Source organism: Gracilinanus agilis, chromosome 2 (genome assembly GCF_016433145.1).
Source record: "Gracilinanus agilis isolate LMUSP501 chromosome 2, AgileGrace, whole genome shotgun sequence".
Taxonomy (NCBI): Eukaryota; Metazoa; Chordata; class Mammalia; order Didelphimorphia; family Didelphidae; genus Gracilinanus; species Gracilinanus agilis.
Window position 1 is genome coordinate 614,237,717 of NC_058131.1, and position 24,632 is coordinate 614,262,348.

At 45.4% G+C, this 24,632-nt stretch overlaps 1 protein-coding gene across 4 annotated transcripts in view; it reads right to left on the reverse strand.

Annotated features, from left to right (window-relative positions):
- Positions 1–6,742: 6,742 nt before the first annotated feature.
- The window catches only part of SH3PXD2A (SH3 and PX domains 2A), a 348,301-nt gene continuing 330,411 nt past the window's right edge, over positions 6,743–24,632 (reverse strand). For all 4 annotated transcript variants that reach the window (XM_044665543.1, XM_044665546.1, XM_044665545.1 and 1 more), the window contains 4 exons: positions 21,352–21,686; positions 18,621–18,670; positions 11,732–11,851; positions 6,743–8,910 (listed from right to left, as the gene is read on the reverse strand). In XM_044665543.1, coding sequence (XP_044521478.1) covers positions 6,946–8,910; positions 11,732–11,851; positions 18,621–18,670; positions 21,352–21,686 — 2,470 coding nt within the window. In that variant the 3' untranslated portion in view covers positions 6,743–6,945. The remainder of the gene's footprint in view (positions 8,911–11,731; positions 11,852–18,620; positions 18,671–21,351; positions 21,687–24,632) is intronic.

A 24,632-nucleotide genomic window follows, 5' to 3' on the forward strand; every position in this document is an offset into this window, starting at 1 on the left:
AGGGACTGGACCAATTGGAGTAGACAACTCAAGAGGACTCTGCGCTTGGTTGATCATTCCTAAGGGAAATGGACCAGGAATGAGGATGAAACTGGAGCGTTATGGTCAATGGTCATTGGCCCAGACCAAAGAGCTAAAGAAAAGATTTAGCAAAGCCCCAAATTGAAAATCTTTTCTCTGGGTTTTTTTTTTTTCTACATGGGCACTTGGAATTTGATCTATAGTAGAAATTCACCCCAGAACAGGGATACTGAAAATGAGGCTATAAGGCATTGAGCAGATTAGGGTGTCACTCTTTCCCTGTGATACCAAGGTGGCAGGACTCCCCCTCTTTCCCACTCCCTCCCACCCCATTCACCTTCACTAAGCCAATAATGAACAGGAGGCTCCATCCAGATGGGGTAACTTGGGTTGCTCTAGGAAGGTCTGCTAACACCAGTGTGAAGTCTTCAACCAAATAATTAATAAAATAATTACAAAAAAAAAAAAAGACACATTGCACTCTCCAGCCAGAATCATCTATGTAAATAGTGTATGGACTCAACATACAAGAGCCCTGTGGGACCTGCCCGACACTGTTGGCCTTACATGGAGACATCTTGGTAATGGTTCCCCCCACCCCCAACTCCATATTATTTAATTCAAGTGGGAAAAAATTACTGACCTAGAATAGACCTTCCCCCCACATTCTCTTAGACTCAATGCATACAGACCCATATGTGCTCACACACAAATACACACACAAACACACACGTACACATGACCCTCCAAAAAATGAGGGAATCTAATTCTTTAGCATTGTGGAAAACTCCTTCTCCAAAGATCCCTGTATTGAGTTGACCAAAGGTTTTATAAACACACACACACATATAATATATACAAATATATATCTTATACACGTGTACATGTATATGTGTGTCTGTGTCCAGACAGAGAGGACCGAGGAGTTGGAGTAACAATACAGTACTGAATAAGGATGGGATTAAACAGCAATTCAGAAATGGCCACTGTGATCCCAGATCACAAAGAATCAATCCATGGAGCCTCAAGGAGGTTTAACAATGCAGAAGAACCCGTTACCCTGTCAATCTCGCCTACCCCAGCGCAGCCCTGTCATCCGAGGGAGGAATCTCCGCTGCCCTGGCCCGATTGGTACCTGGTGAATGCAAGTTATCCACACACAGGACACCTGAGGAGGAGCTGCAGCCTCCTCTTTCTAGACTAGAATTCCAGGAAGGCCCGGGCTGGTCCAGAGAGGGTCTCCGAGAGCTCTCAGAAACCCTCTGCGCACCAGAGGACCCCCAGGGCCAAGCAGCAGAATTCCAGCTGAGATGAAAACATGAAGGATGAGGCGGCGCTGGGTCATTTTGTGGGTGCTCTGTGAATATCCGTGTCTCGTCTGGCCTCACAGCCTCCTTAGGATGGCACTCGGACTTATCGAAAGTACCATGGAAAGGAGAGGACTTTTGTTGCTCTTACGGTGCCTGCCCACGAGCTGAACTGAGGTTACTTAGTTTAAAAAAAGGAAAATGGGGATGGGGTGAGGGAAAGAGAAGTTCCTTTTATACGACTCCCAGGGCCGGGTTACAGGGCCCTGGGATCCGAGAGAGGGCTGTGGGGAAGGTGATATTTCTGCTAACCTTTCGGGACCTCCCATTTACTTCATGCAAATGGCCTTCCTGCTCAGCTTGGCCAAAGTGTTCAAAATAGCACCCCATTGGCTGCTTATCTAGTCTGCCCATATCTGCCTTCCACACTCCGAGGGGCCTCTGCTCCTGGAGCCAGCAGTTTGGGGGCATCCTAGCAGTTCCCTAGCCCCGTTCTAAATTCACTGATTTTGCAGCTGCTTTGGTCTATAGTTTATTTCAAAATGGTGGACACTCTCCTTTTTTTTCTTCATTAGGATGTGGGGTGGGGGGTGGGGGGGAGGAGGAAAAGAGTATCCAAAACCAGCCATTTGGGGCTGTAAGTCTGGTCCTTTTCTCTTGGCAGCTCACAGCTCTGTCTGCTCTCAAATGGTAGCCCATGCCACCCCCCAAGGTCCCAGACAAGGCCTGGTGTTTCTCACCTCAATATTGCACTTACCCTCTCTCTCCTCGGATTATTTTTTTCTTTTCAATTGAGAATGCAAAGTATGAGGGAAGAGGGGAAAGGGTAGGAAGAATAACCTACGAGGAATAAAATATTAGTAAAATATAAACACAGGAAAGTTAAGAATTATCTTATCTTTTCTTAAAAAAAAAAAAGCTACCAACCAAACTCTAAATTTAAATAGCACTATGTCTACTTTGCAAATACTAGTAATATGAAAATAATGAAGGCTTTACCCAAATTCCCTTGTGTTTCTCCTTAGGTGATATAAGCAGTAACATGTTTTGCAGAGGAAAGCGAATGGATACAGGTTACAGTAAAATACGCAGCACAAAAGTCTGAAAGTGATTAAACAATTATATAATGCCTTCGTCAGGACTCAAAGTTAGGACAGGAGGAAATTCTTTGGGGCCAGATTTGGACTATTACCCTTCATGCTCTAGGGCTGTCTGAAATGGAGAAACCTGAACATGAAAGAGCGTTGGGTTGAAAGCATTCCCTAAAGATCACTCCCCAGGAGGAAAGTCATTCCCTGCTAGGGGTGCTTGGGGGGTGCGGGGATGTGTCCATCTTCAAACTCAAAGTGCCAGTCCTGAGCAGAGGATCTCAGACCTGGAGAACCTTTCCCCTGACGCTGGACATAGTATGAGAAATGGAGAGGAAATCTTTTTGTCTCTTCTCTTAAAAAGGAAAAAAAAAAAAAAGGAAATTAAAAAATATCTTTAAAACAAAAGAAAAACAAATGGTCAAGTGAAGCTTTTCAGGCATTATATAGACGTCAATAACGACCTCAGAAGTGCTCATCATTATTAAAGTTGCAGTATACAGCAATACAACAGCCTTTCACATTTTCAACAGATCGAATGGAAAACTAGGGTTGGATTCTGCTATGATTTAAAAAAAAATTTTTTTTTTTTTTAGTTGGGACAAGGGAGGTGGTAGAATCTGATAGTGAGGTACGATCACTTTCTTCTGCCACCAGAAGGTACCCTCTGCTCTCTCAGAACAGATTGCTCAATAATTGCCCTGGGGACGGGAACAAAGGGGCTTGGGCTAAGTCTGGCTGACGTGGCAGAGCTGGTAGGAGCATGCCCAAGGAAGCCTAGAATCTTCATACCTACACATCTCCCCCTTCAAGTAATGAAACCTCCAGCTCCTTCCTTCAATTTGGCTCCTCTGTAGGAGCCAGGTGGTGTCTTGGCTGGTCCTAAGGACAAGGGGTGTAAAAGGCAGTGGTAGAAAGGACAGAACAAGGAGGGGCATGGCAATTTCTATTCCCTCTCTAGACTTTGTTGGATGTCCAATTTCTATTCCCTCTCTAGACTGTTGGATGTCCAATTTCTATTCCCTCTCTAGACTTTGTTGGATGTCCAATTTCTATTCCCTCTCTAGACTTTGTTGGATGCCAAGTAGTGGCATTTGCCTACTTTCTTTCTAGCTATCATGGCTTACCACCAATGGACAAGTCTCAATCTGCCCTGGTGTATTCAGGCCAGAGAGGGCAAGGATGTTCACAACATAAGCAAGATGGGGCCCTGGCAAACCATCACTGATGGTCAAATAGAAAGGGCAGTGGATCAGGAGTCATCAACTCTGGCTGTCAGTCCTAGCTCCTCATATGACCCTGGGCAAGTCATAGGCTTTCTTTAGGATTCAGTTTCCACGAGGGAGTTGGACCTGATGATTGCTCAGGTCCCTTCCAGCTCTGGGATTTGTGGCTTGAGAGTGTCTGGGGACTGGGGACAGTTGAGGGGTAGGGTGTGGGGGTTGAGGCACTCAGTGATTGTCAAGGCAAGTGCCAGTGGAAAATTGGGTCCAGAACGGAGATGGTGCTGAGGATAGTTCCAAAGCATAGGAGGGCAGGGAGGAGTCAGACTTCCTGGGGGAAGTTCTCATCCAGCCCATCTGAGATGCTTTTGCTTGGTCAGACATATGCCACACTCTTTTCTAGACAGTACCTGACCTGATTTAACGCCCTCAAGATTTTATTGGCTCAGTGCAGAATTGGGGGAAGTGGGGAATGTGGGATGCCCTAGGGCTAAAGGGCAAGGGAGGGGAAGCTGTGTAGAAACTTCTTTAACCCAACGGTCACTATAATTTTTAAATTTTATTTTAAATAATTATAAATTACTTTTTTCTTTTAATAAATATGTGCTGTTTAAAAATGAGGAAAGCATATACTGCACCTTTAAGTAATAATGCACTCAGCTCTCTGCATGTTTCTTTCCTTTCCACTCTTAAAGTGCATTAATTAAAAAATAATGAACCACTTCTTCATCATTATTGTTCAAATAAATCATAACACCACCAGTAACTAACCCGCTACCATTAGTACTGCAATCTAGCAGATAACTCTATGACTTGCTCTATTTAATACTGTCCAGCAGAAGAATATAGTATTTCTAATTTTAAAAACAAAACAAAAACAAAAACCTCACAACAACAAATCTCACAATGGCCCTTTGACGAAAATTGGGCAGTTCTCGATAGCTGCCACCCGTCAATATAAGGAGATTAAGGGCCGCGTATGCGCGGTTCCCCAAGCAGTGCCCACGGAGGGTGGGAATAGGGCCCTTTGGTTTCCAGAAGCACAGAGATGATTGGTGTGTTCTCATTTAAACTCCTGGGACATAACATATTGTGTGTAAAGGTTATTTGGGGAAGAAGGGAAGAGGGCATGGAAGAGGACATAAGGGAGGAGGCAATAGGGAAGTGGAAGGAGGGCCTTTCCTTCTTTGTGAAAAACACTAACTCTTCCCCCAGATACTCAGCGGCTTGGAGCTCCTTGATGAGAAGTCTGAGCCACTGGAAGTTGAAGGCACATGTGGAAATCTGCAAAGGCCACTCCTCTGTGAAGGGAGCCAGTTGTGACCCACTGGACCCCTCTCCTCTGAACCATCACAGCAAATTTAAAATGCACCCCAAAGTCAACTCGCAACCAGCATATGCTTGGTTCTTGTGTTTCCTCTCCCACTCTCTGCCTTTCACACGTCCAACTGCAAGTTGTATGGAGAGGAGTTCAGCTCCCAAGAAGTTAATTCTCAAGCTTCTGAAAGCACCAACATTAGCAAAGGCTTGGAGAGTGCTGGAGGCAAGAGACGCATCCTCCAGGGTGGGCTGGAAGGGCTGAGGGTCCAGTGCCAATCCTTCCCATCCATCCATCCATCTATTGAGGAACACACACACACACACACATAGACTATGGTCCTTAGTTTGTGAATGGGATTCAAATCACTGACCCCCAACATTCAGCGACAGAGGGGAGGAATCACTGCTGTTGCTTTATACATCTCAAAATGAAAAGAGTTTTTGACAAAGCAAAAAGTGGCTCCCGGTCCCATTTTGAACCCGAGAATCTATGGGTTCTAGCTGGGATGCAGTCACTTCCTCTCGATTTCAGCCTCTGGTTTCTTTACGCTGGTCCAATTTTCTCCTCCTTCTTGTGTGGCACTGGGAACAGGCAATGGGCAACTTTCCTGTTTCCAGAGCTGTGGGTTCTTTTAGTCCCAACATTTCCCAACAAGCGCCGGGCTGTTTTGCTGTCCACACATTTCATACTCAAATGGAAACCAAAAGGAAAACATTTTGGCTTGTCAAGAGGTGGGGTGGGAGTGGGAGGGAGAAAAAACCCCAACCCTATCTACCTCAATCCCTTTTCAGAAAAATAATGACCCTCTCCCCCTTCCCCTATCCCACCCTCACCCCCAAAACAAATCCATCAAATATAATAAAAATCAAAGCCCTAAACACAGAGCAAAACAGTGACCAGAGATGTGCACATGAACACACATACAGAGTACCCTGCACCACTACCAAAATACAAATAATGCTTGTGCAGATTTCAAACTCATGGCTTAGCCTTTTCTTTCTTTGTAAACACAGATGCTGCAATGATATTGCCTTTTTCAGCAGAGAACCCACTGCCTGGTGGAATGAGGGTCTGGTTCTCTTCTTGAAGGCTGGGGATCAGAGGCAGGACCAAAGGGAACATTTTCCCTTGAACAGAATACACTATAAATTTCTTCCTTGGGTTTGCCAAAGGAAGGAAGCAAGAAGTTTAGAAACCCCAACTCTAGAAGTGGCCAAGGAGAACAGATCCTAGGATTCTGTCTATTGCTGGGCTTAGATGCAAAATTTCTCCAGTCTCCAAAATCTCTAGCCTCTGCCTTATCTTGGCTCATCATTTTCTTCCCCACTCCCAACCGACACCAAACAAAGCTGTCTGGAAGGTTAAATTTATCCTTGAAAGCTCAAAATAAAATCATCTTTTTTACCAGGGGTGCTATTGGTGGTGAGATGCCAGTGGTGTTCTATAGCTAGGTAGGAGCTATGGCTAGAGTGTGAGGGAGGACTGGGTACCATGATGGAAGAGACCAGCATGGAGTTCCCTTCCATTCTATCAAAGTTATCAGCCAAAGGCACCAATCATGTTTTTCTTTAAATCTTTGTTTCCACCAGGGGGCTCCAAACACACATGACCCATCAGTGACATCCTACAAGCCCCAATTCCCTGGTCTTTCCTTCCCTACCCCTGCCCAATCCAATGCCTTTGGACACCAATCATTTTACCCCCACCCCCATTCTCCCACTCTCTTCCTTGCCACCTCCCTAAACCTATGAACCATTCACCCCACATTTGGGTTCCCAAATACCCTTCCATGCAGCCATGATGCACAAATTTAAAGAACAATTTTCTGGTCACCCATTACCCTTGGTTTTGTTTCCCCGTTAAAAAAAATTATTTCTTCCCTTTTTTTTTTCTCTTTTTTCTTTTTTTGGTTTCATCTTGGTGCCTTCACCAGGAGGCAACCGAAGCAAGCAAAATTACAGCCCAGATAAGTTCCCCGTCCACTGTTAGTTCTTTTTTTCTAGATAGTTGGAAGGCACCCATCCTTTGAAGGGCTTCATGCTGTCTAAGATCTGACAGTACCACCAGCCGTTTGGATTCCTCTCCAGCACTTCCATGGACACCCCCTCCTGGAATCCCGCAGTCTCTTCATCCCCCTCATAGTCTGCAATGGAGACGTACACATCTTTGAGGTTGTTGTGTATGAACTGAGACTTCTCGATGGGTTTGGGCCGGACGGTGGATATAGGGATGCCGTTCCGCTGGGTGGGCAGCAGCGACGTGTCCGAGCCCTCGCTCGCCGCCCGCTCTACCAGCCTGCTCTTGGCCTCTGCGGCCGCTGTGCGAGCGGCGCTGAAGGACGAATTCCTCCGAACGGCGCGGAGGCTGTCCGTGGCGGTGAGGGACTCGTTCCTCCGCAGGGCACACGAGAGGTTGTTGTCCTTGGGGGGTGGGGACACAAACACCGACTGTGGTCTTACAGCCACCTGCCTCACGCCGTTCCTCATCTTGACCGGCCCATTGCTTAGTCCAGAGGTCTTGGAGAAGCCTCCGGGGGGTTTCGACGGGATGGGCGGCGTGATTCTTTTGCTTTGGTTAACCGTGTTCAGAGCTTGAACCCTCTTCTCGATCTTTTCCAGGCTGTCTGATTTACTTTCATTCCTCTTGGTCTTGGTAGAAGTAAAGTCCAGATCCTTTGTGGAAGATTCCAGCTGCTCGTTTTCTCCAAGGACCAGATAATGGGAAGGGGCCCAGCCCTCTAGTTCTCCAAACCTCACGTACCACCAACCACTCTCCTGCTTTTCTAAGACTTCCACCTCCACCCCGGCGGGGAAGCTGATCTCGGAATCTTGGACCTTCTGGTAGGCATCAGACGTTACATAGGAGGAGCCCTGAACCTCCTTTTCTTGATCTCTCTTGGTCCAGTTGTTGGGGGAAGGGTGAGTATGAGTGGGAGGAGTGATGAAGTCGGCGGAACCTCTCCTAGACCCCTCCTCAGGTCCCTGGGATGCTGTCTGGGGAAGAGTTTCAGAGTCTTCACTCTTTGAACCCTTGAGACCTCCCCGAAGCTGTCCAGTGGGCCTCAGTTGACGCCGGAGGCTGCTAATGTCCATCTTATCTTGGCTCTGGGATTCTCCTTTACTTAGGAAGGGTTTGGGTCGGACTGATGGCTTAGCTCTGGAGGAAAGGGTCTGCCCAGCTATCTCTTTCACACTGCCCTTGGGGGGGCTCCTCAACCCGGCATCGGAGGCTGATCTGGGTTTCATGTCTGCATTCTTGGAGAAGGAGGAGGAGGAAGAGGAGGAAGAGGAGGAGCAGGTGGTATTGATGGTCACTGAAGAAGAGAAAGAGGCAGTGGAGTGGTTCTTCCCCAACTCTGGCTGAGTATTTTTTTCTGCCTTAAATTTTATAAAGGATGACTTGGGGGAATTGGATTTGGGTGAGCTTCTTTTGTTGAGTGAAAGCAAGGAGCCCCTGGGAGAGTCAGCCTCCCCACTGGATTCCTTGGCTTCTTCCACATATGGTTGGAATCCCTCATTCTCATAGATGGTCTCCTCCTCCAGGGCCACATCCTCGGATGACTCACCCACCTTAAACTTGGCCCTCTGCAGGGAAGATGCTGGAGATGATCGGCGGGGCTGGTAGGAGCGTTTCTCCCCAGAACTGTCTTCTCCAGGAGCCTCTCCTAACTCCGACTCAGAGTCAAAGCCAAACGCGGGAATATCATATTCTGGCTCCTCATATTTGGGTTTCAGTGGGGAGTCCTGACTCTCCACGGTGCCGGATGACCCCTCCTCAGCCTCTTTGGGTTTGCTAGGGGGAGCGGGGGGAGGAACTTTAGGCCGTGTCAGAGTACTGGTACGCCGGTTCAGGTTTGGTTTTTTCCTCTTGTCGATATATGATGCAGGGGCCCAGCCCTCCTTCTCTCCGATTTGCACATACCACCAGCCACCTGAATTTTTATCAATGACCTAGGAAAACAGAGAAGAAAGAAGAAGCTGGTAGGCAATGAGGATACTGGGGACAGGGATAGATTATCTCACATTTTTGTCTCCTATCTGGATGTGGCATCCACATTCTGAGTCTCTTCCATGTCTCACAACTGCCTTTAAGATTTAGTTCATGTCCTACCTTTTCCGTTTCTTTTTCAATACGGAATGAGTGACTACTGTGTTATTTGTTGGGGATACAAAGATAAAAGTGACACCGTCCTTGTTGTGAAAGGACTTCTACTGGAGGGAACTTATTATGTACACAGATAAGTAAAATACAAGGGAATGAATGATGGGGAAGAAGGAAAAATTAATTGCAGGATCAAAGTGTTCTAAGGAAAGAGAGAAGACTTTTAGCTGGAGGTCTTGGGTTCAAAATGGACCTCAGACACTTCCTAGCTGTGAAATCCTGATTGCCTAGCCCTTACTGCCTTGGAACCAATACATAACATTAATTCAAAGACAGAAGGTAAGGTTTTTAGAAAAAAAAATACAGGCAAAAGGTGAAGAGGATCTGAACTAGAATGGTGGCCATATAGGCGGGGAAGAGATACATCTGAGAAATGCAATCACAGTAGAATCAACAGGATTTGGCAAGTGGCTGCATGTGGGAAGTAAAGGAGAGGGAAATGGTCTAGAGAGGAATTGGTGGTTTCTAACCTGGGTCACTGAGATGACATTATCCTCAAAAGAATTAGAGACAGGGTCAGGTATGGTGTGTTAAGCATTGGAGAGAAAAGGCAAGCAGCAAGAACCAGACCCTTTCTTTAAGGAGTTTATATTCAACACGTAAGTAAATAGGTGCATACAAAACACATGCAGAATAGAAGACAGGCTACCATAAAGCAGAAGACTCTACTAGCTAAGAGGACCCAAGAAAGCTCTTCTTCAGAGGGTGGCATTTGGGCTGAGTCTTTAAGGAAGCCAAAGATTCTAAGAGGTAGAGGTGGAGGTTGGGGGGTGAGGGTGGGCAGGCAGCAGCACAAAGGTGAAGTATTGGGCCATGGAAGTGCCATATTCAAGCAAGTATAAGTAGGCTAGTAAAGCTAGACTGTAGAGTGCATGGAGAAATGTAAAAAAACACTGGAAATGTAGGAAGAAAACAGCTTATGAAGAGCTTGAAATGCCAAATAGAAGCCTTTCTAATTTGATTCTGGAGACAGAAGGGAGCCCACTGAGCAAGGGGGATGGAATTGTCACTTAAGACTTAGAAAAATCATCTTAGTAGCTTCTTGGGGAATGGATTGCAGTGGGAATAGATTGACATGGGGAGACCAGTTAGGAAGTGATGGATACATTCAGGTGAGAGGTGATGAGAACTCGAACTAGAGATATGGCTGTGAGTCGAGAGAAGGGGACATACGTGAAAGATGAAGTGAAGGTAAAAATGGCAAGACTTGGCTAGATTGGGTATGTGAGGTGAGTGTGAGGGAGGAGATAAGCATGACCCCAAGGCGGTGAGCCTGTGACAAGGAAGATGGTGACACTCTTGACAGGGGTAGGGAAGTTGGCAAGAGGGGAGAGCTTGGGAAGGAAAAACAGTGAATTCCACTTTGGACAATTTGAGTGTGAGATACCCAAGAGATATCCACTTCAAGATGTCCAGATGGAAGTTTAGTCTCAGAAGGAGGTTAAGGCTAGACATAAGATCTGGGAATTATTTGTGTGGAGATAATAGCTGATGTGATCACCAAAGAGCCATGAGAGAAAGAGAGCCCAAGACAGAGCCAAGGGCAGCCCCCATGGTTTGTGGGTATGAGGCACATAAAGTACTCCATAAGGTTTTCAGATAGCTGTACTGTCATTTATTCATTCTATAAGGGCTTATATGTGTCCACTTTGTGCCAGGAGCTATGCTAGGGGACACAAAGAAAAAATTTTAATGGCCTTTGCCTTCAAGGTATTTATGTTCTATTAAAGGAAAGAATATGCACATAGATAATTAAATACAAAATAAGTAATTTTTAGAGGGAGGATGTTACTGACTACTGCTATTGTTATAGTAGGTGGTAAGAAACTAATTTATTGTGAGGAAGACAAGGCAAAAATTTTATCCTTGGCCTATTTCATAAGTGGAGAAAAGTCCGGGTCTAGAAAGAGAAAGTTAATTTGAAATCACATACTAAGTCTATATATATACAGTAGAGTTAGGATTAGCACCTGAAGGCTCATAACTCCCAATTCAACACCCTTTCTACTGTCTCATAAGGCAGCTGGTAGAAAACAGAGGAAAAGACATTGGCCTGGGAATTAGGAAACATGGGTTCAAAGCTTAGATTTGCTACTCTTCTAACTTTGTGACTTTAGGTAAGTTATTTCTCCTCCCTGAGCTTTATCATTTGGGGAAGAGTTCCCCAAAGTCCTAAAATGTGGGTAATAATACCTGATCCTATAGGCCTATTCCTGGTAACAAAATGAGTTTATCTTTTTGGGTCTCAGTTTCCTCATTGATAAAAAGATGGGAAAGGACTAGAATAGGGTTTGAAAAACTATAGTCCTAGGACCAAAAGCTATCAATGTTTTTTGTTTTACATTTTAAAATACAAAACTTCCTTTATTTTAAAATGTTAAAAAAAAAAAGTCAGTTCATAAGTTGTCTAGAAAACAGGCAGTGGGCTAGATCTGGTCCATTTGGGATAACAAAAGTCCCATCTAATTCTGAAATCCTATCTATGTGAGATCAAATAAAGGATGTCAGCATGCACTGAAAAATAGTTTCCTTTGGGATCTCAAAGTAAATTCCAGAAGCAAAATGAACTAGGGAAGCCAGGTTTGCCAGAGCCACACTGATAAGGATTACCTCTGCCTTCTGTCCACCACGGAAACTGATGCCATCAGAGATGCAGGACTGGAACTCGGCGATGGTGTAGTACTCAACCTCTACTGAAGGGGGTTCTGGTGGCTTGGGTAGCTGGAACCCCTGAAATCCATAGAGAAAGCCTCGGTTAATTGTCTACTTCATAGGACTGTGATGGGGAAAGTGCTTTGTAAACCACAAAGGGATAATGAACCATAAGGTACCATTTCTCCTACTACCACACCATAACTAGGATGAGACAAACTGGACCTCTGCCTCAGTGGGCTCAATTTAGAGGTGCTAACAGTTCTTGTAGTCCTCTGGCAGTAAAGAAACCAATGAAATTAGCACCTTGTTGGTAAAATAACTAGCAAAAACTAACAAAAATATGATGTTTTGATTTAGTACTACTATGGAAGCTACCAAGATGGCAGGCTGCTCCTCCCCTACCCCAGCTGGGGTTTGTGTGTGTGGGGGGGGGGGGGGGGACACCTGTCTCAGATGAGGTTTATGGTCCTTTCCCCTAGCAACAAAAATTCCTAGTGGCTGCTCTTATTACTTCTGTGATCTTCCACTAAGCACTTGGACAATAATAAAGGAGATGAGAGAGAGGAAGGGTAACATGGCCCCAAAAAGGGAGGAGAAAGCAAGGGAGGCTGAGATGATTGGCATCATGCCAGAAAGATAATCTGGCAGAAAAAAAGAACACAGGACTCAGGCTAGGAAGATGTCAGCTCAAGCCCCTCTCCTACTCTTGGCAAGTCATTTGATCCTTCATTTTTCTAGACTCAAAAATGTTCTGAAAGCTTAAAACTGGTGCTGAGACTTTTTGAAGGCACACAACTGGATGTGGGATGAGATGGACGGCATATGTTATTTTGGCTTCAATTCAGAAGCAAGGACTTCTAGACATGAGTCATATCACCTGGGGACGTCTATCCTGGCAAAGGATTCTTATACCATGGACACACATGGTGGAATGTTGTGGTTTAGTACCACAAACATGACAGTAGGAGAAAAAGCATGACATGGGGTAGGTTAGCCAACAGAAAAAGACCCTCCAGTCAGGAAGGCACAGAGAAAATACCTGAGATGGAGAGAGCTGAGCTGGACTGAAAGTGGGGGTCAGAGGATACAAACCAGATCCAGCCTGGTGGGAAAAGTCAATATTTATGGAGGGGTTTGGGAGGCTTATGTCAGGCATGCCTTAATGATATTATAAAAAAGAATATTAGGTAAGAGAGGCCTGTTTACTAGGTCAAGGTGGCCCTCACTGATAAATGGATTAACGCCAGGCTCATTAGAGCTATAGAAATAATTATTAACAATATAGTAATGCCCCAAACACCCGATGGTCAGACTTCCAGCAGCCTGAATAAAGTAGGACATGGCAAGGAATCCAGAACAAGGAGAACAGCCATCAGAAAGCTCATATACTTTGTTCCCTAGGACAGACAAGGAACCAACCTCAGAACCCAGCTCAGATAACTGTGTAAAATACAGCAGCAGAAATGGCAATTGATAGCAAAAGAGGGAGACAAAAATTAATTCCGTTTCCCCATTTCTAAAATGAAGATTTTGGCCTAGATAGGTTGTAAGACTGCTTTTCTCTGCAATTCTGGACCAGACAATGAATGGTTTTGGCCTTAAATCTTTTCACCTTTAAATGAAGGGGTTTGGAACTAAATGATCTAAGTCAGTGGTGTCAAACTCAACTAGAATGGAGAAACCATTTACTAACATTACCCATTTCCAACAATATTTTTTCATTGATTTTGTTAAATATTTTCCAGTTAAATTAAAAAATTAAAAAACCCTGACTTCTTTCCTAGGCTCAATATTGGTTCCAAGGCAGAGCGGTAAGGGGTAGGCAATTGGGGTTAAGTGACTTTCCTTGGGTCACAGAGCTAGGAAATGTCAGAGACCAAATTTGAACCCAGGTCCCCCCATCTCCAAACCTGGCTATTATTTATCCTCTGAGCCAACCAGATGCCCCCCAATTAAATTTTTTTTTAAATTTTTTTAAACTTTATTTTTTTAAACCCTTTTACTTCGGTGTATTGTCTCATAGGTGGAAGATTGGTATGGGTGGGCAATGGGGGTCAAGTGACTTGCCCAGGGTCACACAGCTGGGAAGTGGCTGAGGCCGGGTTTGAACCTAGGACCTCCTGTCTCTAGGCCCGACTCTCACTCCACTGAGCTACCCAGCTGCCCACCCCCCCCCAATTAAATTTTAATCTGGTTTGGGTTGTACTGGGAGTTCTGTGGGCTGCTTTCACAATATGGTTGACCCTTCTGGGCTAAGGTTCCCTTCTACAGACTACTTATTTTTTGTGCTGTCCTCTCCTATTCCAGGTTTTCACCTTCAACTCCTAGCCAAGTCTTTTTAAATAGAGGCAAATAGCCCAGCAGAGCACAGGACCTACTCTGAAGCATCCCTTTGTAATAGCCCACCATAGATATTTATGTTCATGATGATATCCTTGAGTCAATCATTTTGAAAAAAAAAAAAAAAAGTAAGTCGTTTTCAGCATAAAGGTGTGTAATTTACCTGAGAAAGATGTCTATGAGAGGAAGCGAGGTGGCTAGAAAGTCAAGCTTGGAGACGGAGGTTCTGGGGTCAAATCTGGCCTCAGACACTTCCCAGCTGTGTGACTGAGCAAGTCACCGAACCCCCACCATTGACCTAGCCCTTACCACTCTTCTGCCTTGGAACCAATATTTAGTATCGCTTCTAAGACAGAAGATAAGGGGTTTTTTGTTGTTATTTTTTTTAAGATGTCTATAAAAATGGCGAATTTTTAAAAGAAAGATCTTTGGTTCTTAAAGAGGTGAACTCTAATTAATGTAGCCGATTTCTTTATGTGGACAGCTCCTTGCCCTGCGTCTGATGAACCAAACGTCACCAGCTCTATCCACAAAGAAGTGGGTGACACGAAGGACCTTGGCACCCGGCATCCTTTAAGAGAGGTTAAATTCTCCATTCATTCTCCAGGTAGAGATAAGGCTGACAGGGCACAGTCCCAGGAGAAAGGCTCTCTCAGAGCCTGAGAGCCTCCTGCTTGAGTGTTGGTGACTGAAAGCAGGTTTAAGAGAAGGAGGTGGAGGGGAGGAGGAGGAAGCTTCCCGAGCGGGGAGGGACGGTCTGGTCAGGGCAGTGCCTCTTCCAGATCAGCCCCTGCCCGGGCACTGGGGCAACTTGTGCATGTGCCTCTGCCTTTGGAAGAGATGTGTCTTATAGGACACGACTGAAATGATCAGGCTAACTGCAAAGAATACTGGATTTGGACTCAAGAAGGTCTGATCACGGTTCGGTGATTTACTAGCCGTGGGATCAAGTAATAACTCATTTTTCTGGTCCTCGGTTTTCTCATTTGTAAAATCAGAGAGGTTCGGACTGGATGATCTCAAAGTCCCTTCCGGGTCTAAATCTGAGACCTCGTTAATCTGAGTCTCTTGATTCCCAGCCAGGACTCATTCCCCGCTCCATCCTTCATCATCATGGAGAGATGGAGATGCCCGAGAGGGGGAAAAGTCATGGCGAAGGGAAAACTGCAAGGAGCTGGAGCGGAGACCCTTCAAAGACGCACAGAGGTGCTCTGAGCACCCCTGTGCTTTGTGGACCGAGGCATTAGCCTGGCCAACTCTGACCCTTGGATGGGAGGGATTTGGGGGGCTTAATTGGAACCAGCAAGCCTGCTGCCCAGGCATTCCCTGTGTGCTTGGTGAGTATAGAATTAATTGCTGCATTGCTGCCAAAATAAAGTCTAATCGAAAATAATTAGTCAGGGCTAAGCGATTCAGGAGGAAAAGTCAACGTTCAGCCATGTACCTCTCAGTGGGAATACAAAGAGGCAAAATCCACGTGGCCGAGAATGTGAGCCAGATGGGTGATGGTGAGAGGTACTTGGATTCCCATCTCTGGCAAAGATCATCTGTGTGTGTGACCTTAGGTGAGTCATTTCACTTCTGTGAGCCTCAGTTTCTTCCTCTGTTAAGTGAGGGGTGGTTAAACTGGATGAGCTCTAAAGTGCCTTCTTCTAGATCTAAATCTGTGGTCCTCTGGTTCTATCCAATGAGACATATCCAACGAGATCATATTTGTAAAGGGTCTAGAGCAGCGCCCGGCACATAATAGGGATTTAATAAATGCTTTATTTTAGGGGCAGCTAAGTGACTCAGTAGATAGACAGCCAGGCTTAGAGATGAGAAGTCCTGGGTTCAAATCTGTCCTCAGATACTTCCTAGCTGTGTGCTCTGGGGAAGTCACTTAACCCCCATTGTCCAGCCCTGACTGTTTTTCTGTCTTGGAATTGATACTATGCATTGATTCAAAGATAGAAAGAAAAGGTTTAAAAAATTTTAAATTAAAAAAAAAAAAAAGTAAAGGCGTATTCCATTCCATTCCAATGGCTACAGTCCCTTGTTTGAATTGAACACCATCTTTCCCACAAGCCCATCAGAGTAAGAGAAACCTTCCTGGATTCCTTGTGTTAAAATCTATATAAATAGTCTGAATTTATCCTAACTATGCATTTTCCAGGTCAGTCAATTAGAACAAAAATAGTAATAATAATATAATAATAATAATAACATTTATAAAGCGTTTTAAGTTTTACCAATTTTACAGATGAGGAAACAGAGGCTGAGAAAAAGTTAACTAACTTGGTGAGGGTCGCACAAGGGGTAAGTATCAGCTCCGCCTGTTCCTAATAGTTGCCTCGCTCTCTCTGCCCTCCTGATCTCTGAGTGGTTGCCAGGCTCAGGCTTGACCTCGCTCCTGGTGCCCTGACATCAGCTTTTCTATTTCGTCCTATTTTTGTGCCTGCACCCTACTTTTCTAGACAGGCAGGAACCCCTCAAACAGTTACGTGTGGCTTCCCTGCTCCCACCACAGCCACCAAGGAGCAAATGCGTCAGTGCCCGGGGTGAGTTTCCTATCTAAAATAAGCCTTTCTGGAGAATCCTTCTCAAGTAGAAGTCTCTAAAAATGATCCTCGTGAGTTGTATTTTCCTGAAGAAGGCTCCCCTATTCATTCAATATGGACAAATAAGCCAGGTCCTGTGAAATGTGTTGTCCTCAGCTGGAGTCTTGGGTACCTGGATATAGTTCCCCTCCAAAGAGCCTGCCTGGGCAGGAGCGTCATGCCACTAGTTTCTGGATGCTCTCTCAGGTTCTTTTTCTAATTCTCATTTTTCTCCTTTTCCTACAACTTCCACCCCTGAGGGAAAAGGCCCAGGAAGAGTGTGTGTGTGTGTGTGTGTGTGTGTGGGGGGGGGGGGGGGGTTCTCTGTCCCTAATGAGAGGAAACTCTTAGCTTGCTGCACTGAAAGCTGCTTGGCCAAGATTCAAATGCTGCTGGATGTTGCATCACTTGTGTGACCTTGGTTAAGTCACGTAACCTCCCCGGGCCTCAGTTTCCCTAATTGTAAAATGATCAAGTTGGAATAGATTGGCCTCTGAGGTTCCTCATAGTTCTAGATCTGTGATCCTAACAGAGCAGCCTTCTTCTGGAGCGGTCTCTGGAACCCATGGGCCTGAATCAGCAAGGACAAAGGCATCTGAGATGGACTTGTAGGCTTGTGTGTTGATACAGCAATTCATCATTTTCTTAGGGCCGTCGAACAGCTTGTTTCTCACTCTCTGACCCTTTCTGAATCATAAGAGCCTGGAGGCCAGATGAGGAATGTGGATCCCTAATCATTCCTCTGTGTGTGTGTGTGTGTGTGTGTGTGTCTAAACCCTTACTTTCTGTTTTAGAATCAATACTATATCTTGGTTCCAAGGCAGAAGAAAGCAGTAAATGGGGATTAAGTCATTTCCCCATGGCCACATCGCTGAGACTAGAATTGAACCCAGAACCTCCCTGTCTCTAGGTCTAGCTCTTTATCCACTGAGTCACTAAGCTGCCTCCATTCCTCTGTGCCTGAGGATCCCACACTAACAGGGTCTTTCCCTTCAGTTCACTCTTGGCAGTTAACTTTATTACTGGTATATATTTTTCTGGGTGAAAAAAAAAAGCCTTTGAACAAAGCCCATGTACACCCCATCCTCATTTCCAGCTCCTAGTAAACACTGTAGTGGGACATTTGAGATGTCCAGTCTAAATGTTTATGTCTACCAGGCTTGGTGGCTGCAGATTGTCTTTATTTAGGTTGAGGATCCAGTGGGCTTCTGAGTGATAAATCCTTCAGCCAAGGCCGCCAGAGTTTCGGTGTCAGCATCTTCTCTCAGAGACCAGCCTCATAGGATTAATATGTGCATTATTATAGCTCTTAGGAGCAATGCCCTCAATGATGCCCCTAAAACATGGAAACTTCTTAGCCTGTGAGGGCACTGGACTGACCCATCCAAAATTCATTCCCACAGAAATCTCCCACCCAGTTCTGCAAATGGCAGATACACACAAATCCTATATCCAGTGAAGGAGGAAAGAAACAAAGAGCCAGTCAACCCAAGTTCTAGTTCTGGTCCTATTCCAAAGTCATGGGATGCTGAATAGTCAGGGATAAATTGTGGGAGTCTAAGTCAAAAATACCTGGGTTTAAATTTTGCCTCTGATACTTACATGATTGTAGAAAAGTCATTTAAATACTCCATGTCTCAGTTTCCCCACTGGTAAATTGAAAAAGTTGGACTAGATAGCCTCATCCCACTCAGTTTATGATTCTGACCAGCCAATTCTTTGAGGGCAGAGACCTAGGTTTTCAGTTTTTCTTTGCTACTTCACTACTAACTAATTTTGTGACCGTGGATAGTCAAGTTCCCTCTGTGGGCCCCATGTTCTATCTTTTATAAAATGAGAAAGTGGGATTAAATGGTTTTTATGGTCTCTTCTGGAACTAACTATGATTCCTAAGGAAGAGTAGAAAATTAAAATCAAATACCAACCAGACTGGATTCTCTGCGTGGCGGGGGCCTTGTCCTTAGATTTGGGGAACCTGCAATGAGAAATAAATCCTTAGGAATTGTGAATGGGACAATGAACAGCTTCTGCACCTTAGCCCAGCCTCTCCTTTGCCTTTTGTCCTGAAGCAAGGTAAGATCGAAGGGGACTGGTGAGCCCTTGGTCTGGGTTGGGACTAAAGAATCTGACTTTCCTCCAAATTTGTAACACTTTAACTTGGGCTGGGAGACAGGAGCAAATTGGTCTTCTCTTGGCATCAGGTACCAATCCAGTCTCTCAACACAGAGGACCTGCTAGGCTAAATTAAAGCTAGAAGTAGTCATGGGTGGGAAGAACTGAATGGTTTAACCCAGTGATGGGCAAACTTTTTAAAGAGGGGGCCAAAGGAAAGGAAATGCTCATCTGTCAGTCTGTTTCTAAGGCAACTCTTTGGAAGTTTCATTGTACTGTATCCTACTCACTGTATTCGTCAGATTAGGAATAATGTCATGTGGCCGGATAGAACATTTCAGGGGGCCACATCTGGCCTGCAGGCTGTAGTTTGCCCATCACTGGTTTAAACCATCCCTTAATTCCTACAAAGAACTATAATAATGATCTTGATAGTAATAATAGCAAAGCAGACTTGTGCTTTACATACATTATCTCATTTGAGAACAACAACCACAAGAATTATTATTCCCCCTTTGATAAATGAGAAAACCTGAGGCCCAGCGATGGGAAGTGACTTGATCAGAACTAGGTTTTCTCACTCAAAAACTGGGGCTGTTTCCATCTTCTATGCAGCTAAAGGAGTCCAAGGGATAACTTGCTTGTGGAAGAATAGTGCTTCCTTCCTATGCCAGAAAAGGAAAGAGCAGCAGGGGCCAGAAGCCTCCAGAGAACAGAGCAAACATTTGCCATAGCGCTCTTGTAATATCAGTGGGCAGTTCAGGGACTGAACACCGGATCATAACCTTGGACGAGTCACTTAACTTTTCTGGGACTTCGTTTTCTCATCTATAAAATGGGGATAGGGATCCTGCCCAGCTGAACTCAGTTATGAAGATCAAATGTACATTTATCTCTATGTAGACATGAAATCTAGCTATATCTATTGATTGATATCTCGTTCACACTTAAATCTACATAACACATAGTTCATAATAATTTATCGACATAACTATTAAAGCTTAAAAGGGCACTAAGACTTTTGGGAGAGAGAGAGAGAGAGAGAGAGAGCGAGAGAGAGAGAGAGAGAGAACAAGAGAGACATAGAGAGAGACACAGAGAGAGACACAGAGAGAAAGACAGACAAGAGACAGACAGAGACAGGGACAGACAGACAGAGACAGGGACAGAGAGAGAGTGAGAGCAAGAGAGCGAGAGAGCGAGAGAGAGAGAGAGAGAGAGAGAGAGAGAGAGAGAGAGAGAGAGAGAGCTAGAGAGAGCTAGAGCGAGAGCGAGAGAGAGAGAGAGAGAGAGAGAGAGCAAGAGAGAGCTAGAGAGAGAGCGAGAGAGAGAGAGAGAGCAAGAGAGAGAGAGAGAGAGAGCAAGAGAGAGAGCAAGCTAGAGAGAGCTAGAGAGAGAGTGAGAGAGAGAGAGCAAGAGAGAGAGAGAGAGAGAGAGAGAGACACACACACACACACACAACAGGTACAGACAAACAAGAGAGAGAACGTATACAGTATGTATACAACTGTAGGTGCTATCAAAATGTAGGGACTATTTTTTTTCTGCACATTCTCCCGTTTTGTAGTTCAATAGTCCCAAAGGACATCACGCCAGGACTGAGAATAGCAGTAATGGCTGTTTGTAATGAAGTGCTGACTACTGTGTGTTACTGGAAAACTGAAGAAGCAAAATGTGACTGTGGGCCAATTATTAAAGTGCTTTAAGCCTCTGTCTTCCTCTTTGTAAAACGAGGAGTTCGGACTGGATGGCCCGGGAGGTCCCTTCCAGCGTTATGATCCTACAATTTCAACAGCACCAACAAAGTCAAGGGTTTGCTTTGCCCGGGCCACATCTGCTTTCCAAATTTCCAGAATAACATCCTCCACCCCACCCCCAGCCGCCCCAAATCACTCGTCCACAGTTTGACTGCTGTGAAGTCCTTCCCTGCCTCAAATGTTGGACCGCTTGGGCTTTTCTGACTTTTATCCCACCGCCTGAGCTGTTCCCCATTATGGGACTGTGGCCAGGGCTCCCCGGAGAAGATGGCAGGTGCTAACAGAATATGTCTAGAATGTGTGTCCTTCATGGAAAACTCGCTGCCTTCAGGAAGGAGCCTCCCATCGGCGCCCAGGGCAGAGGGTCACACAATCATGAGTACACACGTGTGTACACACACACACACACACACACACACACACACACACACACACACACACACACTACTCTTCTTTCTCTCTCTTTTAGGGATGTAGTTATCTGCCACCCTTTGTTTTCCTTTGGCTCACCATCGATAAGACAAGAACGCCGAGCTGTCCCTCGAGCGGAGGGAGGGCTCCCATGGAGCCACATCCACTCTCTTTGTGAACAGAGACGTGGGGCTGGGCAGGGTGCGAGGGCCGTCTGTTGCTAGGTTAGGGGTGACAGGGCTCAGCGTGATGTTAGGGAACAGAGCAAGGTTCAAGGATGAAACCCAAGACCTCCGCTTCGCTAGCTGCACGTTCTCCCCTGAGAGGGATGCCCAGAGAGAAAGCGGGAGGAAAGGGGAGGGAGGGAGCCTCTTACTGATCTGTGCCCGCTGGGGTGCGATCCTGGCCACAGCCGGGGACCCCTGTGCCAGCTTGGAGCCAGGCTTCTCCGGAGTGCCCGTGGTGTTGCCATTGGCAGTGCTACAGAGGATGGGCAGGCTGATCTCCTTCTTGGTGACGGGCGCCTCGGGACCCTCGCTGTCAGCCGGTGCCTCCTTGTCAACAGATGCCTTCTTGTTCAACAAGTTGCTGATCTCCATGATGTTGCCGATGATCTCAACAGGACCTGTCAGGTTCTTCTTCCGAGTGGGGAGGTCATCCTTGGCTTTTTTCAGGTAGGATGCCGGTGCCCAGCCCTCTTTCCCCAGGTACCTGTGGCGAAGAGAGCACTAAAGATGAGCACACCAGGGACGGGGCTCTATCCTCTGCACTGCTCAGCCCCCATCCATCCAACCTCCACGCCTCTGCAGCTTCCTTGTCTCTGTCCAGACTGCCCAAGTCGAAGCCCGCTTTCCCCCAGTTCTGTTCCTTCTCTCATCACCAGAATCAAAAACTCTCCCTCCTTCCAGCAGGAAATAGCTGCTCAGATCCAAGGGAATGGTTACAAGTTACAAAAAACACAACCTAGTAAGAGCCTAAATCTTTTTCCTCGTTCCTTCATCATATGCCTTTTTTCTCCGAAAACACACAGAGATGGGAACTAAAAGCAAGACCCCATGTTTTTCAAAGCTGGGTGCCTTGGAAGGTCGCATTGGCAATGGCCAAGCCACACTATTTAAGATGCAGCTCAGTAAAATATGTAACAATTCTCCCTGCTGTCGACATCCTCTTCTCTTGGTGTGGGGTTCAGGGGATAGAGAACTGGGCATAGAGCCAGTGAAATCTGTGTTCAAATTCCCTCTGAGACACTTAACTGGCTAGGTGACCAAGAGATCACAGAATCACAGTTTTAGAGTTGGAAGAGATCTTAGAGGTCGTCGTGGTCAATCTTCTCACTTTACAGATAAGGAAACGGAGGCATAGAGCAGTTAAATGACTTGTTCAGGATCACAGAGCTACTAAGTATTTGAAAGAGGAGTTAAAACTGGGTCTTCTTGACAATAAATTCAGTACCATAGCTATTAGAATGGTAAATAATTTAAATCCCTGTGTCTCAGTTTCCTAGACAATAATAAATTTTACTGGTCTATAAAATTTTAATATTGAAGATCCTCTTTTCTTAAAGTCTGTACTCTCTTGGGCAGTTAGGTAGAGTGGATAAAAGTGCCAGACCTGGAGTTGGGAGGAACTGGGTTCAAATGTAACCACCAACACTTCTTAGCTGTGTGACCCTGGGCAAATCACTTAAATCTGTTTGCTTAATCCTTTGAATTGTTACTAAGACAGAAAAAGTAAGGGTTAAAAAAATCTAGGGGCATCTAGGTAGCACAGTGAATAAAGTCACTTGGGTTCAAATCTGGCCTCAGATACTTCCTAGCTGTGTGACCCTGAGGAAGTCACTCAACCTGAATGCCTAGCTCTTGCCACTCTTGTTTTAGAATTAATACTAGGACAACCAATAAGGGTTTTAAAAAAAAATGTATACTTTCAATTTCTCTTCCCTGTGTTCTGTTCCATCGCCCTTACCCTGACTGCTGAAAGCCAGTGTTCTGCAGGGGTAAGAGTGGTCTTCAGTAGGTGACTGACATATCTGACTGGTTCACGATATAATTCAGCTTAGAAAAATATGGAGACTCAGACTTTCCATGATTCTAAAAGTTTATGATCTCAAGATCTGAGGAATCTATTGATTCTGATTTTTCCCATGAATGGAAATTGTGGTCAAAAGGAATTGGAGCTATAAAAAGACTCCTGTGGGCATTCTCTACGTTCTTCCCTCCCTCCCCCTGCTCCAAGCTCCCCTAATCCATTGGCCCACTGCCACCGGGAGATGAGGTGAGAGGGCTGACTTCACTAGGGGACCCAGACAACAACATATCAGCTGTCTAGACTGGCTGGGCCAAGTAATCATTCATTCTTGCAGGCTGCAAGACAAGGCGACTCAGTCTAGTAGACAGTGCGCAGGGGGTGGATGTGGGTTCAAATGCCAGCTTTGCTAGTTATTCTCTCTACCACTCTGGGCAAGTCACTTCCACCCACTGCCCCCACACCAGTTTCTTCATTTATAAAAAGAGGGAGTCAGACGTAACAATCTCTAAGATCCCTTCTAACACTCAGAGAAGTTAATGCTACGTTTAAGACTACAGAGAGGCTATTTTCTCAGACCGAAAGTCCATTAGATCCTGCCACAATCTAAGTAATTGTAAATCACAGAGAGAAAGGCTAGAATAAAGGGGAATGGATAACAATGGAGGGAAGGGAAAAAGGAAAGGAAACAAACTTGTATTAAGCACCTACTATATGCTAAGCACTTTACAAATAATCTATTTTCATCCCTATAATAGTGGGAGGTAGGTACTATTATGATCTATATTTTACAGTTGAGGAAACTGAGGCAGACAGTGGTGAAGTATCTTGCCTAGGATTACACAGCTAGCAGCAAGAATCTGAGCCTATATTTGAACTCAGGTCTTCCAGATGTTCTATCCAATGTACCACTCTAGCAGCTTCTATTAGAAAGGAAACGGGACTCAAAGAGGTAGAGAAGGAAGAAGAGAAGTTCATTAGTTTCCCTCCTCCTTTGTTACTTGGGACTGTTGGGAGAAAATCCCTGGGGACTCAGTGGTCCTTCGGGGCACAGGAGTCTATGAAAATGTTTTTTGTTCCAGTTTCCCCAGAGTGAAGGATCCAGGCATATGATTCTCTACGGGGTTCTAAGTCAAGGGAAAAGATAGGCTTGGGTCCCAGGAAAGAGCAAGGTATGGTGGGCAACTGAGCCCCTCAGATATCACCAGAAGAGGTTTTCCCTCTGAAAACAATGCACGCTCATGATACCGGCACAATGAAGGCTCCTGAGGACCACAAGCTTCAGAAATCTCTAGTGTCCGGCAGCTTGTTGTCCCCAGGAGCCTTCATTGTGCTGGTACCATGAGGGTGCCTCAGGTAAGTGGCCTGGGACCCAGAAGAACATGCAGTGGAAGGTGATAGAGAACTGCAGGAAGGGAGGTGGGAAGAGCCTATGATCAAATAAACATTTTCAAAAGTGAGGGAAAATGTATTTCTTCTTCTTCCTCCCCCCACCTGTATTACATGTCTTTTTACTTGCAGATCCTAGAATTTGGGCTAGTATTAGGAGTGTTTGTGAATTGGCCTGGATGTGAACCACTAGCCACCTCCAAGGAACTAAATGCTCTGTCTCCATGTCTCTGTCTTTGAATA